The sequence below is a fragment of the Aythya marila genome (assembly GCF_965140915.1).
Source record: "Aythya marila genome assembly, chromosome: 2".
NCBI lineage: Eukaryota > Metazoa > Chordata > Aves > Anseriformes > Anatidae > Aythya > Aythya marila.
The window spans coordinates 14,594,271-14,608,310 of record NC_139043.1 but is presented as its reverse complement, the minus strand read 5'-3'; the positions used below and the strand labels follow the sequence as shown (position 1 = coordinate 14,608,310).

At 39.2% G+C, this 14,040-nt stretch overlaps 1 protein-coding gene across 9 annotated transcripts in view; it reads right to left on the bottom strand.

Moving 5' to 3' along the window:
• Positions 1-14,040, bottom strand: part of PARD3 (par-3 family cell polarity regulator) — a 447,831-nt gene that overhangs the window by 394,181 nt on the left and 39,610 nt on the right. For all 9 annotated transcript variants that reach the window (XM_082753473.1, XM_082753470.1, XM_082753468.1 and 6 more), the window contains exon 2: positions 5,776-5,877. In XM_082753473.1, coding sequence (XP_082609599.1) covers positions 5,776-5,877 — 102 coding nt within the window. The remainder of the gene's footprint in view (positions 1-5,775; positions 5,878-14,040) is intronic.

Below are 14,040 nucleotides of genomic sequence, written 5' to 3'. Positions count from 1 at the left end.
GTGAAGGAAGTCACAGAACAAAATGAGAGAAGCTGGACACTGTAGCAGAGAGAAACATGACAGTAGTTAAAATTTAATTCTATGTCAGTTTTGATAAAAGAATGAAAGGGAATGGCATTCAAAGTATAAATTTGAGTAGCATTGGGGGCATTTTCAGGTTCTGCTATCATATTTGCTGCACTGGATCTAGATGTTCTAAAGTTTGTGTGCCTTTTGCAGATTAAAGCCCTAGAAGCACAACAGAAAAAGTTCTCTGTTTACGCTTTTAGGGTTAAATTAAGTTGCCAAGTCAAAGAAAATTCAAATGTAAATGCAGCTGTAAGTTTGCTTAAATGAGGCAGAGAGACCCAAATTTAGAACAAACAACACTACTTTGAGTATTCTGATTATGTGCTGATGGAAATCTAAAGATAACGCAAGTTTATCTGTGCAACTTTCAAGTTCAAAAGCTCCATAACATCACAGAGAATAAGCAGACACCGGGTTACCAGAATCTCATTCTTTCTATGAGCATCATGTTTTCACTGGTCTACCCAGAATTTACTATAAAACTGGGGTCTTGCATAACTCTCCTGAAAAATAAGAGCGACAGACCAAAAATCAATAGCAGCAGATATTGCAGTCACAGTTCTTCAGTCCCAAGCTGGCCTTTAACCTTAGGACCATAATGCATTTGCTCAAAATAGAGTTATTTCTGTGTTGGTTTCAAGTTAACATTTGTTACAAACAAATAGTCATCCTTTCCAAAGCCACATTTTGTGTATCACATGCCTCTCTAGCTCAACAGTGCTTTCCAAGAGGAAGTAAACAAAACAACAGTATTATTTAGAATTGACCATATGTTTAACACACACACACACACACAAAAAAAAAAAAAAAAAAAAAAAAAGTTCATTTCCTTTCCACTATGCTGGGAAAATATAATATGCCTAAATTTCCTAAAATGTCTTTATAGTGTGTAAAGAAACTGGTCAGGCTTCCTCCCTATCATGACAGAAACAAGGAAGTATTAAATTCACAGTAATCCTAGCAGAGCATTGGTAGGTCTCTACAAAAAGGGGATGCAAATGAATTGCAATTGATCTCACTGCATTTCAGCTGCAATTCAATTATTTAAATTAGCTAACTCTAGATTATGAACATTTATGAACTTTGTTTTGACACAGATCTATTAAATCAATGTTAATATTTAATTAATGAATGTTCATATAAAATGAATATTCATCCTATTTCCACCAGCAGTATTTTACTCAAAAGAGCAACTTTTTTTTTCAATGTCTTCTAGGAATTTCAAAGAATGCCTCACCAGCACCAAGCACCAACATTACCTTCAACTTACACTGACCCAAATATGACCAACATGCACACAAACACCATGGTAAGCGCCAAAGTTCGCTTCAGACACTACCAATCAATATTGCTCCATTTCGTATGTCTGCACTAAGTGGACATAAATATGAATTATGCAGGGTGCAGACATGACCAAATATTTGAAAATGGTAAATCTACCACAGAAAACCAATTTTTCAGTTTAGAGAGTATTACTCAGGCTGTATCTCAAGCATACACCAAAATACAGCAAATTAATGGTGGTTATTTTGAGAAGTAGAGTGTTGAATTTATTAGGACATTGATGAGTGAAATCATAAGATGCAAGTGCCTTTACAGCTAAGGGTTGCTAATCATGAGCTAAAAAAAAAAACTAATACATTAGGGTAAATGAGTTTATTAATAATTATCCTTAGCTTCATACCCTGCAATGTTTCAAACGAGCTCTATTTGTCCAGCTGCTTACCAAAACCAGTGACTCTTAATGGCAGCTCCTCATTGCTTTCTTGGGAAGCAAAGCCTCTAATTTCTCAGAAATGTTGTAGCTACACCAAGAACAGACATTGTGGTCTGTAAAGCTTTTCACTGAGTAACAGCCTGAGCATTACTATGAAGGAAAGAATTACATATAATTACACGTTGTTGTTTTTTTTTTTTAATTGTCCAAAATACAAGTGACATTTTCAGTGAGAATTCAACTGGGAGTAAGTCATGTTCATACACACACTTTTAAAATAGGAGATGACACAACAATGTCTTAAATATTTTTTTCCATAGACAAACACGAGCCTATGGGACCCCTGAATAAGTACTTCCATGTAATACACGAAGTATGAGGATCACTGAAGTGTCCACGTGCTTTGATCTGCCAGGAAAAAACATCACTAAGGATAGTTGTTGGGTTTTGTTTAGTTGGTGGGGACTTTTTTTTGCTGCTAAGAATGGCTACCTAGTAAGAACTGAACTGAAGTCATCCATTATGTTATCATCCAGCTGGAAACCTGACAAGTTAACATATGTTTTTTGAAAACCTTCAAATGAAAGGCTGCTTCTACAACTAACAGAAATCCAAATAAAAGCTTATCAACCTAACTTAAACATATTGTTCTAATTACTACATGGACAACAAGAGCCGTGTATTTTTAAAATAATTGAAATAGGTTATGCATTCACTAAAAGCAAATTGAAGGGAATTGTTTCTCCTTTTGTACTGGTACAGAGATCTTGGACATTCATCATTCATCTGCCCAAGCATTTCAAGGCGCTTCCTCAAACAGTAACGAGAGAAAAAAAAAAAAAAAAAAAAAAAAAAAAAAAAAAAAAAAAGACTACCCACTTGTATTCATGAAGGGTGAGAGGGAGGGAGAATACTGATGCATTTCCATTGGAAACTATCTTCCATAACAAAATCCAGTCATTTTTTTTAATTTCAAGCATAAAAAAAAAAAAAAAAAAGATTTCTATGAAAACACTATTCATGTGAGCATTTATTAACTTTTCCTTTAATTGCTTTAATAGCGTTACTGCAAATAACTGCATTAACCAAGTTTTCATCACCAACTTTATGTGTAGTGACATTGTGCAGTACGAATGTCGGAGTTGCTTGCCAGCTAATTTAGAAGGCATTATGCACTTTGTCAATGAACTATGTTAAAAGGCTTAAGGAAAGCTGTTTCAGAAAGGAACAAACAGCTTAGCAAACTCAAATTTTTCCATGTAGTTTGTGTTCTTCTCTTTTTTCTTTCTTTTTTTTTTTTTAAGAGGTAAACAACACCAAACTTTGCAAATTATTCCAAAGAGCAACTGGTTAACCCTTACTCTTCTGTTCTGTTTTACCAAGTGACAAAAGAATTCCAAATTACAGGGACAGAAAAAGCTAAATAAAGTCGCCCTATCAGGCTGCACGTTAATGGGAAGGACACTGTCACAAAGATACTTCTCTTATTCCATTCAGAACAGCTGCTGTCTCTAAGGATCTTTGTATTTGTTATAGGATAGAACACTTTCTCCATGGAGACAGTGGAATAGGGGTAAATATATTCCTCGCATTTCTTAGAGTTCTGTTTTACTAATACAGCTGACTATAAAGAGTGAAAAGTTTAGCTAGAGGACAGGCTGCTCCTTAGCTGCTTCACATTCACTGTGCTTGTATGATATTGCACAAACAACTGCGGCATAGAAGCAATATAAAAAGCACAAATTGTAATATTTTTCACTGTGGGAACAATGCTTACATCTAAAGAATCATGGTAATAGCAAATTGATTTTCAGAAGTACACATGACAGGTAGGAAACAACACAACCATCTCTGTCACCAAGAATGTAAATATCTTCCTTCTGAAAATGAAATGAAAACTATGGCATTAAGTTTTCAGTTTTGCAATATTTGGGATATTTTTGTCCCCGTTAAAAAAAAAAGGTATAAGCTTATGTTTAACTTTGACCATAACTAAACAAGCAGATAATTTAAATGTTTAGGCATAATCTGTTTTATAAACAAGATGAACTGAAGTATGTGTATATATATAAGATACTACTAGTTGAAGTTATACTCAGAACCTTGCAGAAATGAGACCTACATGAATATCAGGTTCTGCTAACACAGAACTAGCAGATACGCTCGATATGGAGGAAGCGCAAAATGCAATGCTAACAATCCAAACCTACAGGGAACCAGGAAGGTCAGCTGTAAAATGCAAGATAGGAAACTGAAAAACAATGACTAATGATTGAGATGCTTGAAGAGAATCAAATGTGAAGGTCAACTGAGAATGATTAATTCAAGAATATAAACCAATATAGCATGGTGTATGTTTATATTGCACCTTCCTACTCAATCTTACAAGGTCTTGAAAAGAAAAAAAAAAAAGGAAAGAAATTTAATTTACAAATGCTACCAGTAGAGATATGCCAGATTCACAAAATCAGAGGAAATGAGCTTGGCAAACACGGAAATAAATACTACTAGCTATTATGTATCTTGTCCATCTGTACACAAAAACAATATTGCAATAATGACACTGCTTGTTTCAGTTGCAGTCAAGAGTTTTTCAGCTATTAGTCATGCACACGTAAACACCCACAGAGTTTCACTGGGAGGAATTACCCCACTTGAAGGCGGCAAGCTAAGGTAAGAGCCAACAAATGAGGTCTTGAAGTCACCAGAATTTAAACTTCTCCTTTTGAAGGGAGGAGCACGTGGGGAGCTAAGAAGTGCATGATTCAAATAAGTCATAAGTCATACTTATAAATATGTGTGTGCATGTGTGTGTGTGTATATATATATATGTATGTAGTTAGTGACAGCTTCCACCAGTCTCCTTGAAGCCCGTAAGCAAAAGCTAAACTAATCGTACAACTTCAAGCCTTGAATATGAGATAACTAGCTGGAGGTTTTAATTAGCTTTTCATGAAATCTTAGATGGGCACTATTTTTATTGAAGAAATTCCTGAAAACTCAGCTCTGTTACTCTATACAGCTTGAGTAATCCCAATATTTCAGACAGCGAGGAGTCTTCATGTCCCAAGACTCCTCTCATTATTTTTATTTATAAAGTCCTGGTTGAAATAACCAAGACAATTAAGTTTTGTCACAAGAAATGACTGCAGGCAAAGTATTTATTTCTGAAAAATTAACTGAAGAGTCATCATTTGGCCTCTTTTCAAGGAGTATTCAGAGTGCCTGTTGCTTCCAACAGAGGCAATTACGGATCCTGTCCATGAAGGGAGCAGGGTCCTAAAGCACATTTCCAGACTGAAGTCTGCATCAAGCTCAGGCACTCTTAAGACCTTCAGCAAACATGTGCAAAGTTGCAGAGTGGCATATTTACGTAACCCCTTACTGTTTGCCACAGTGTTTCTTACCTTACCCTGAACATGTAATTTAAAGACACGTGTATCTATATGCGCAATCAACCAACCAATAATGAAAAACCTCCTAGATGATGGTGATCTACATCCGTACTTAAAAAGCACACAGAATGCCCAACAAACAGTGTATAGTTATTTTCTGAAGTTCTGTGTATCCAGCAATTCTACCCAAACAGATTTACAAGAACAAACAATCAACCCTCCACAGTTTAAAAATAGCATGTGTTTTTCATATATTCAACTGGTAACATGAAGCTAAAATCTTAACTTACTTATTCAGTTGTTTTTTTTTTGCATTATTGTTCACCTTTGAGATTTTTATTTTTAGTACTGCAGCTCATTTTATTACTTGAATTTAGAAAAAAAAAAAGGCACATGATTTAAATAAACTAATTCCTGAGCTTTTTTGAAAATCATAATAGTAACAAACTCCTACACCCGTCAAGCAAGCTGTATCAAAAAACTAAAACCTTTGGACTGTTTGACTCCACCTCCAGACATGTGCTGGAAGCACAGAATACTGTCCTAACCACATACAGTGCGTGCTGGGCTTCTTTTGTAGCTGTTTATACTTACACGGTCTTTGTCATCGGCTACATCACAAAGAATGTCATCCAGATCTAGGATCCCACCATCCCCATGCTCCAGTCGATGTACTTGTATCCAGTAGTTTGGATCCTGCATAAAAGGCAGAAAGAAAGAAGAAAAACATCATGTATATATATATATATACATACTTTTAAAATAGGAAAAAAGTTATTCACACATATAGATAACATTGCAATCCTACGAATGTTCAACATTAAAAACAGCCATTTAGGTCATATTCATGTAAAGAAATGTAAATTGGAATATAAAGCCAAAGGTGTTTTTCTTAATCAGTCATGTACATACGTACGGACACTTCCATCAGACAAGCATGGTTCAGTGTCATCACCGACAGAAGAAAAAGGTTCCCGATGTTACCAAATGTATATACATATATATATTATACATAAAAGCAAAATACATCCTCCTCGAACTATCCCAGACAGTGGTCAACAGGCACAAAGCTGTACAAGAAAGCAGCGATGTCTGCTCAGTTTGCATGTTTTTTTATCTGACAGCCGTAAAGGTTTAACAGCTTATCTTACAGTATATTGCAGTGGTATCAAAGAGCTTTCTACCTGTGTTTTGGTAGAGTTGGTAGGTGGGATATCTGAATCTTAGACAAAGAACACTCCATATTTTAATTCAGGAAAGACACATACACACACAGACACATATATGCGCGCATGAGTGTACAGATACATATGTCTACCAGTAACTGGGAAAACTGCCTTTATAGTCTTCACTATTACTTCTAATACAGAAGGACACCAGAACTGACAGAGCAACATTGCACCCACAAAGTGCCTGCTGCATATTGCTGTATCTCCTGACTGCAGCCTAGTACTCAACCTGCTGTTCTTCAAGGGGTTGTTTTCCAACAGGGGAAAGTTGCACTACAAACACACCACCTGAACATGATGCATTATGTTTTCTTGCTCCTCAAATATTCCCCCTTTACAAAGCCAATGCCCTGGGCTGTTGTTACAGGTGGAATAGTAACAGAGCTTTGCTGCCTTTCACAGAACAGACACGACTGCAAAAAGTGACGAATTTGAGGACCTTCCAACTTGCACCATCTTGCAAAGTGTGCCTGACCTCCTAGAAAGACAGGAACTAGCATCAACATCCTTTCTGGTACCAGTGTCTAGAAGGAATAATAATAACAACAAGAACAACAGCAACAACCTCGAAAATCCTTTGATTTCTTAAAGGACTGAACAGGACAAAAAATTGGACAAGCAGAATTCCTCTAAATCCATCTGTATTTTTAAATCTCGAGAGGACATGAAGTTTTGGACAACATGCTTCAGGGAAGAACGTCAAGTGACATTAATTTTGTTTGTAATATACTAGAAAACGATTTCCAAAGTTTGAAAGCCAACTTGGCATGTGATATGTAGCGTCGGTCAATGATTTTGAAGAAATTTGATAACCATGAAAGTTGCTTCATTTCTAAGTATATCCAGCTTAAGTACTGCTGTAAATTATCACCATCAGATGCTCAGATTTCAGAATTACATTTTACAGCCATTAGGCTATTCATTTCAGAAATTAAATTAGTGATGTTTTGCTCTAATTTCTGTAACTATTAAGATCATTACCTTAAATTTCTGCTAAGCAAGTATTTATCACCAAACTAGCTGATTTTCCTAATGTATGGCTGTTCCCCACACTGCAATTAGCATTGCAGCGCATTATAGGAAATAACTCAGCATCCATTTCTGCAAAGTAAAATTTCAGAAATGATTTAAAGCAGCACTACATTCTTCACATTATCATGCATGCAGAGGAACTTCAAGATGCCAAGGAACTTCAAAGACCTTTAACGAATGAGTTCTAAAGCAAAGTCCACCAAAGATGTGCCTTTGCAAATTCTGCTCCCAAGCTAAAAGGGAAGACACCTTTCTTCATCGTCTATCCCATTATGAAATACTCCTCTGTCTCTGGTACCTAAAGCAGACACTGAAACACAGTTATGAAGACCCAGGCTTTGATGACACAAGAGAACTGACAAGCTAGGAAGCCTCAAGGACTTGATTCTTGTTTCCACTGCTGATTACTCCAGCTCAAAACTTAAGTTAGAACTGAACCATCAGCTGGGCTTCACCGCAGAAATAGAAATGGAGAAACTAATTTGGGGTTTAGGAGAGAGTCTGATCCCTCGTGTTTAGTACACATTACAATTTGTGTGTGCATCACTTAACCTTCTTGGTGAAAAGTGAAACATGAGAAACAGAGAACTGCAATGCTGCCTCAGTGACTGGACTACATCCATCACAACAAACTGTACCCAAAGCAAGACTTCACTATTCCTGAAGGCTTTTTTTTTTTTTTTTTTTTGCCTTCCTACCACAACTATTTCCCACCTCCAAGGCAAATACAAGGAAACATGTGAGATTACAGAATCAGGAATCAATAACAGAAACGCCCACTTCTGATGCACGGTTGTGCTATTTCGGCATGTTCAACCTGCATTAAAAATAGCTTTGCTGTATGCTGCATCATTTTGCTAATTAGTTCCTTTAAAAGTCTCTCGGCGTTGCATAAGCCATTTCAGATAGCCTTCTTTTTTCCTGCAGTACCTATTTGTTGTGCCATAAGCTGAGCTATTCTGGTCGCTCTTCCTGTTCAACGAGGCCTTGATACAAAACAAGAAGTTAGCAAGACCAGACAAGAAATAGAGAAAACTAGTTTGGCAAGAGCTCACTCTGGCAGGATTTGGTAAGTAAATATGAAATAACAATGAAACTTTTCATTAAAGCCTTTTCCAAACTTCACAGAGCAGCCCTGCTCTTGAGGCCCTTTTGCTCTATTAACATTTTCCCATAAATCACAGATTTGGTGGGGGAGGCTTGGGAAGGAAGAGAGGTCTAGTGGGAAGTCACATTTGGTAGAGATTAGTTATATCACACAGCCTTTAACCCCCCAAAAAGCTCATCATTTTACTGTACTTACAAGGTACGTAGCCTTGAATAGATGGCCCCAAACTGTAACAATTAATGCCATGCAATAACTAAACAAACAAGATGGAAACATTTAAACTGCATAAATGTTCAAATTAAATCCCAGCACACATTGTATAAGAACACATGCTGCATAAGCTCATATGCTCTATTTGCTAAATGCAAAAGAAACTGAACCAAGCTTAGCTCTGACGAATTCAAGTGCACTGGCTTTACAAGGGTACCCAAATTCACAGCTCAGTCCAGTTGCGTTTCTCAGCTGCAATTCTCCTTGCAGCCAGCACACAGCCACTCATAATTTCCTATGCAATAGCAGTGGCACAGTCTTCAAACATTTTCTGAAGCAGTCAAAAAGAAATACTGTTTTGGCTTAGAACAGTTAGTGATTCATAATGTGGAAATCAGCAATTAACAGAGTTTACTGCAGTTTACACAACTTCATCTGTGGGGTAAACTGGTCCAATCCTTCCTTCAGGACACCTCAGAGACCTTCAGGGTTGCCATCTCCTGGTGGCAGTGCAGAGCCCACAGGTGAGGGCTCACAAACGAAGGACTTGCTCCAGCAGCAACCCCTGGAAATGCTGCCTGCTCGCAGCAGATGGAAAGGTGTGCTTACAGGGCTAAGGAAAGGTCTGCTCATTGCAAAATATAAAAAGTGCAAAGGACTTCAGGTCTAGAGGGTGGAGAAGTCAATTTCTGCAAAGATGAAAAAAATACTAAACAAAATTTAAAATAATATATTTTTTAAATTAGTATTTTCAAGAAACCTGCTTCAGAATTGTTCTGGTTTAAGACAGCAACATCCCAGGCTCGGATATTTTCCTGTAGCTTCAAAAATTCAATTTGTAAATTACAATTAGATTTGCACATTTTGTTCAACAAAACAAAGCCACGTTTATGATCTCTCTCCCTCTTGCTTGTTATTGCTCCAAAGGGTACTTACACTGTCCATACCTGCAATGCATTTAGGGGTATCAAAACACACTGATAGAAAACTCATTAGCTACACTGCTCTACCAACATGTAAATTAGCAATGCACAATTCTTTCATAAAAGCTATATATAAGTCTTTGTCACTAGTGCATGCAGAAGAACTAGCAAGTTCACTTCATTGAATACGAGGACAGAAGTAATGCTAAACCTGATTTATAACATCTTCATTTAAATATTGCATCACTCAGCTCAAGTCTAAGCAAGTCAGATCTCCCATTTCCTGTGTACACCCATTTAACTATTCTACTTGACGACTATTATAAAGGTACTTATAATTTAAACACATGAGCACCACATTTTCTGCTCCAAAGTCTTCTATAATGGAAGATAAATATTTGCTAAGTGAACACTAACACTGAGAGTGGAAGCAAAAACAGCTTAGCAAAGCCCGTATGAATGCAGTCACTCATATTCTGTTTATTCCATATGACATGACTTGTAAAAAGCACAAAGGAAAAACTGAGAAAACCATTCATTTAAGTAGCATCATTCAGTATTCTGCAGCTAACAATTTCATGTTCCCACATAATGGAAACAAGGACCATATGTGGAAAACAATACCTAGAAACAGGAATGGAAACTACAATGTGTTCTTACTAATGGCACAGAAAGATTTCTTACCCCTTTATTTCTAAATATGTCTTGGGTTTTGCAAATGTACTCAAAAAAAAATGTGTAAAAGTGTTTAACATCAAAAGTTAAAATAAAGAAGCTTGTCCTTTGGAATTTTTTTTCCATATTGTACAAGAAGAGAACACCATAAACTTCATCAGAAGAAGCCATTTATTTAACAGAAAGCCAGCCTCCTAAAATGTCCCGTCCGCCTTACAATGTGCAGTGTTTCCACATCTACATGCCACCAGATGATGCCTGCTGCTGTGATTCCACCTCACCTGCTGCACCAGGCAGGTCCTAAAGTACCATGGATATTGAATCTGCGTGACTACGATCATGTAGCCAGGGTTGGGCAGTAAGATGTTGAGTTTTGTTTGACGCCTGCCCACGAGGCCTCCAGCAGAGAGCAGTGCTGGAGCAGGGCAGCGAGCACTCCCCAGCTCCTGCCTTCACGCCCCACCTGTGGCCGTACGGCCCCGGCATCCATCATCCAACCTCAGCCTTCACGTGGATGCACACCAGTTGCACTCGCCACGACTGTTTGTTGCACATCTGGAAGTCAGGTAAACCAGATTTTCACCACACACACCTACATTCTCTGATCTGTTAAGGCCGAAATGGCATGAGTATTTCTTAGCATGGAGAAGTACCTCAGGAAGTGGGTTGTCATTGTCACGTCGAGCTCACCACGGCTCCCTGAGCCCCTCTGAGACCACCTTTCTAAAAGCGAAGTGATTTAAATATGGATATCATTTATAGCTTTTTAAGACCCTTTCCATTACACAGATCCTCAGAGGATTTTTCAAAAACACTCAATGAAACAATTGTGCCCAAATATTGTAGTGCAAATCTCAAAGGAAGAGACGCTGCACAAAGAAGAGTGGAGCTGCAGGAGCAGCTCCCTAAGTTTCAATACAACTTCTCATTTGTAAATGAAGAGAAAGGGAAAGTAAACATGCATTTCTAGCCTCTGCTTAAAATCATCTGGAGTTTAAGAGTACATCACAACGTGTGTGGCTATCTTCACTGTTTGAGTATTCTGAGAACAGATAAAGCTTTTGTGGCAAGAGACTACACACGGATCAAAACTAACACAATAACCCGGCTCGGGCGTGGACTGGACTTGTCTGTTCAGCAGCATATGGCACTTGGGCGTGTTAACACAGGCTGAAAGGAAAATAATGGTTAATAAAAACTAATGCATCTGAAAATTTGCCAACGAGTTCATTCATTTCCCTGTCTAGCTCTGTACTGCAGGAGGGAACCGTCAAAACAAGCTGTCAGGTGCCAAGGAAAAGCCACGGACACTGGGCTCCAGTCACGTCGCACAGCCCCACAGCCCGGGAAGGAGAGCAAACACCTGGCTTTGCATGGCATCTCGTCCCCATCACAGACCCGCTGGAACTTCAGACACACAGACCTGTGTAATGCACTGCACGAACACGGTGGGGGAGGAAGCAGCTTAAAGACAACTGCTTTCTCTTAGGCGTGCTGACATTGCACCAGGGGCAGAGAGCCATGGTTTTCAACATAAGGATGTTCACTGTCTCTGCAAGGGTACAAGCCTGCAAAATACTGCCTGTATTAATTAAAAAAAAAAAAAAAAAAAAAAAAAAAAAGCCTGCATTAATGACAGTACTCCAGCATGCATCAGGAAGTTTGATACCTACAACTTTCAGGTTACCTGGCCCTGAGCTGCAGGGACCGTCACCTCCTCCTTTTCTGCTGGCACTCCCCCTGCAGTCACTCCCTACCTAGCAGTTTTGGAGCATGTTTACCTTGCCCTGTGCCCCACGCAGTGAAGAAAACAGGGCTTTTTCTTCCTTTAACCCATAAAATTGCTCTTTGGACTAGGTACCACACTAAAGTAAATTTATTAGTATTTTGTACAACCAAGGGAAAGAGAGCTACAGCTGGGAAGGTTACATATACATTAAGAAGAGGCTTTGGTCAGGGATTCTTTTTTTTGAAACATGTAGGTATACATACGGTATCTTCAACGAAGAATTGCATAACTGATTGCAGATATGAACCAGCTATGAAAATGAGAAAAACATGCAAGTCTAATAACTGAAGCATCTTGTTCCATTTTTACATTCACCAATACTTTTCCAGCGTCACTAAATGGTCTTTAACTTAGCAATGATCCATTCAAGATAACAAGAACATCTGGCCAGTATCATTCTTCCTGAGACAATGAAATGTTGGAAAGGGTGTTTATGAAGTGAAAAGCAATGTTAGCTTTTGCATGCATCCTACATGCCTACTTTCAGCAATAACAGTGATTTACTTAAAAATTTATCACATTACGCCATCAGCTTCAGTCCTCAGTATAAAAGTCTGAGAGCCAAAGGAATATGAGCCAATTATTAGGTGACTTTTGAAATTAAATGTCTCCAAAAGCCCAGTACATTGAAATAGTATGGTCAGTAACCTAATGGGACACTAGCACATACTGAGTTGTGTTGCATTACTATAGGAGTACAAAAAAGCATCGAGGAGCTACTGGTTCTTGCTGTAAACAGCAAAAGCGTGCTGTTAAAACCGTGACCTTACTTTGTTAACCACAATGAAGTTTGCATAAACTTTCAGATCACAGGATCACAAAATGGCTTGGGCTGGAAGGGACCTTAAGGGTCATCTAATTCCAACCTTTCTACATAGGAACCTCTTGCTTTTGTGAAATAAACGTCCTTGCACATAACGATTTTTTAAATACACCAGTAAAACAGATGTACTCTAGACAACAAACACGCACGGCACGGCTGGGGCTGGCAGGGACCCGGGTGCGGGATGGGGAGCGGGGGCACGGCCCCTGCCTCCCTTCAGGCCGCAGCCTGCTGCCACCCGGGGCCTCCCGGTCCCTGCGGCGGGCCCTGGCCGAGCTCTGGGCGGCTCCTGCCGCCTCCTTCCCCCGGGTACTGCCGAAGGCGGCCCCGGAGGAGCTGCTGGGGCCGGGGGGCAGCGGCTCCGGGGCCAGGCGGCCGCTAGGAGGTGCCGCTGCCAAAGGGCAGGGGCCGGCTCCCGGCCGCTGCTGCCGCCCTCGGGGCGCCGAGGCCTGAGCGAAGGCGGGGGGAAGCCTCGCGTCTGTGACAGATCAACGCGCTTCGCTCCTGTGTTTTTCTTTACCACCGCTACTCTTCCTTTGTGCTGTGTGATCGTGTTTGCCTGGGGGGTAAAAAAAAATAAAAATATTTGAGGAGAATGTATTGAGTGGGTCTGTAAACTCCTTCACATCCATGTTGCGAGCACTCAGTAGCACCACCCTGTTTAAACTGCAAAGTAACTTTTCTGTGGGATTTATTCCTCCACAGGAAGATCCTAAAAATCCTAGACCTGTATCCCAGCACTGCCACAGCCTCCAAGTGTGCTAAATCCGCAAGGGAGGTGAGAGAAAATTGCTCTTTTCAGAGTATTTTGCTGTAATGCAGAGATGACGGCACAAATCTGCATAGTAAACATAACAACAACAACAACAAAATGCAACAAAACAGCTCATCAAATACAATTTATAATTATTAGTACTAGCTTCAGATCATGGATATGAATCACAGCAATCGAGTCCAGAGTTCACAAACGCTTAATGAAACGTACTGACTATAATGGTGCACGATCTGCTATGCAGAGACATCGTTATTTGGGCACGGAGGGTGAAAGCAATGCAGAGCCTCTGGCTTTT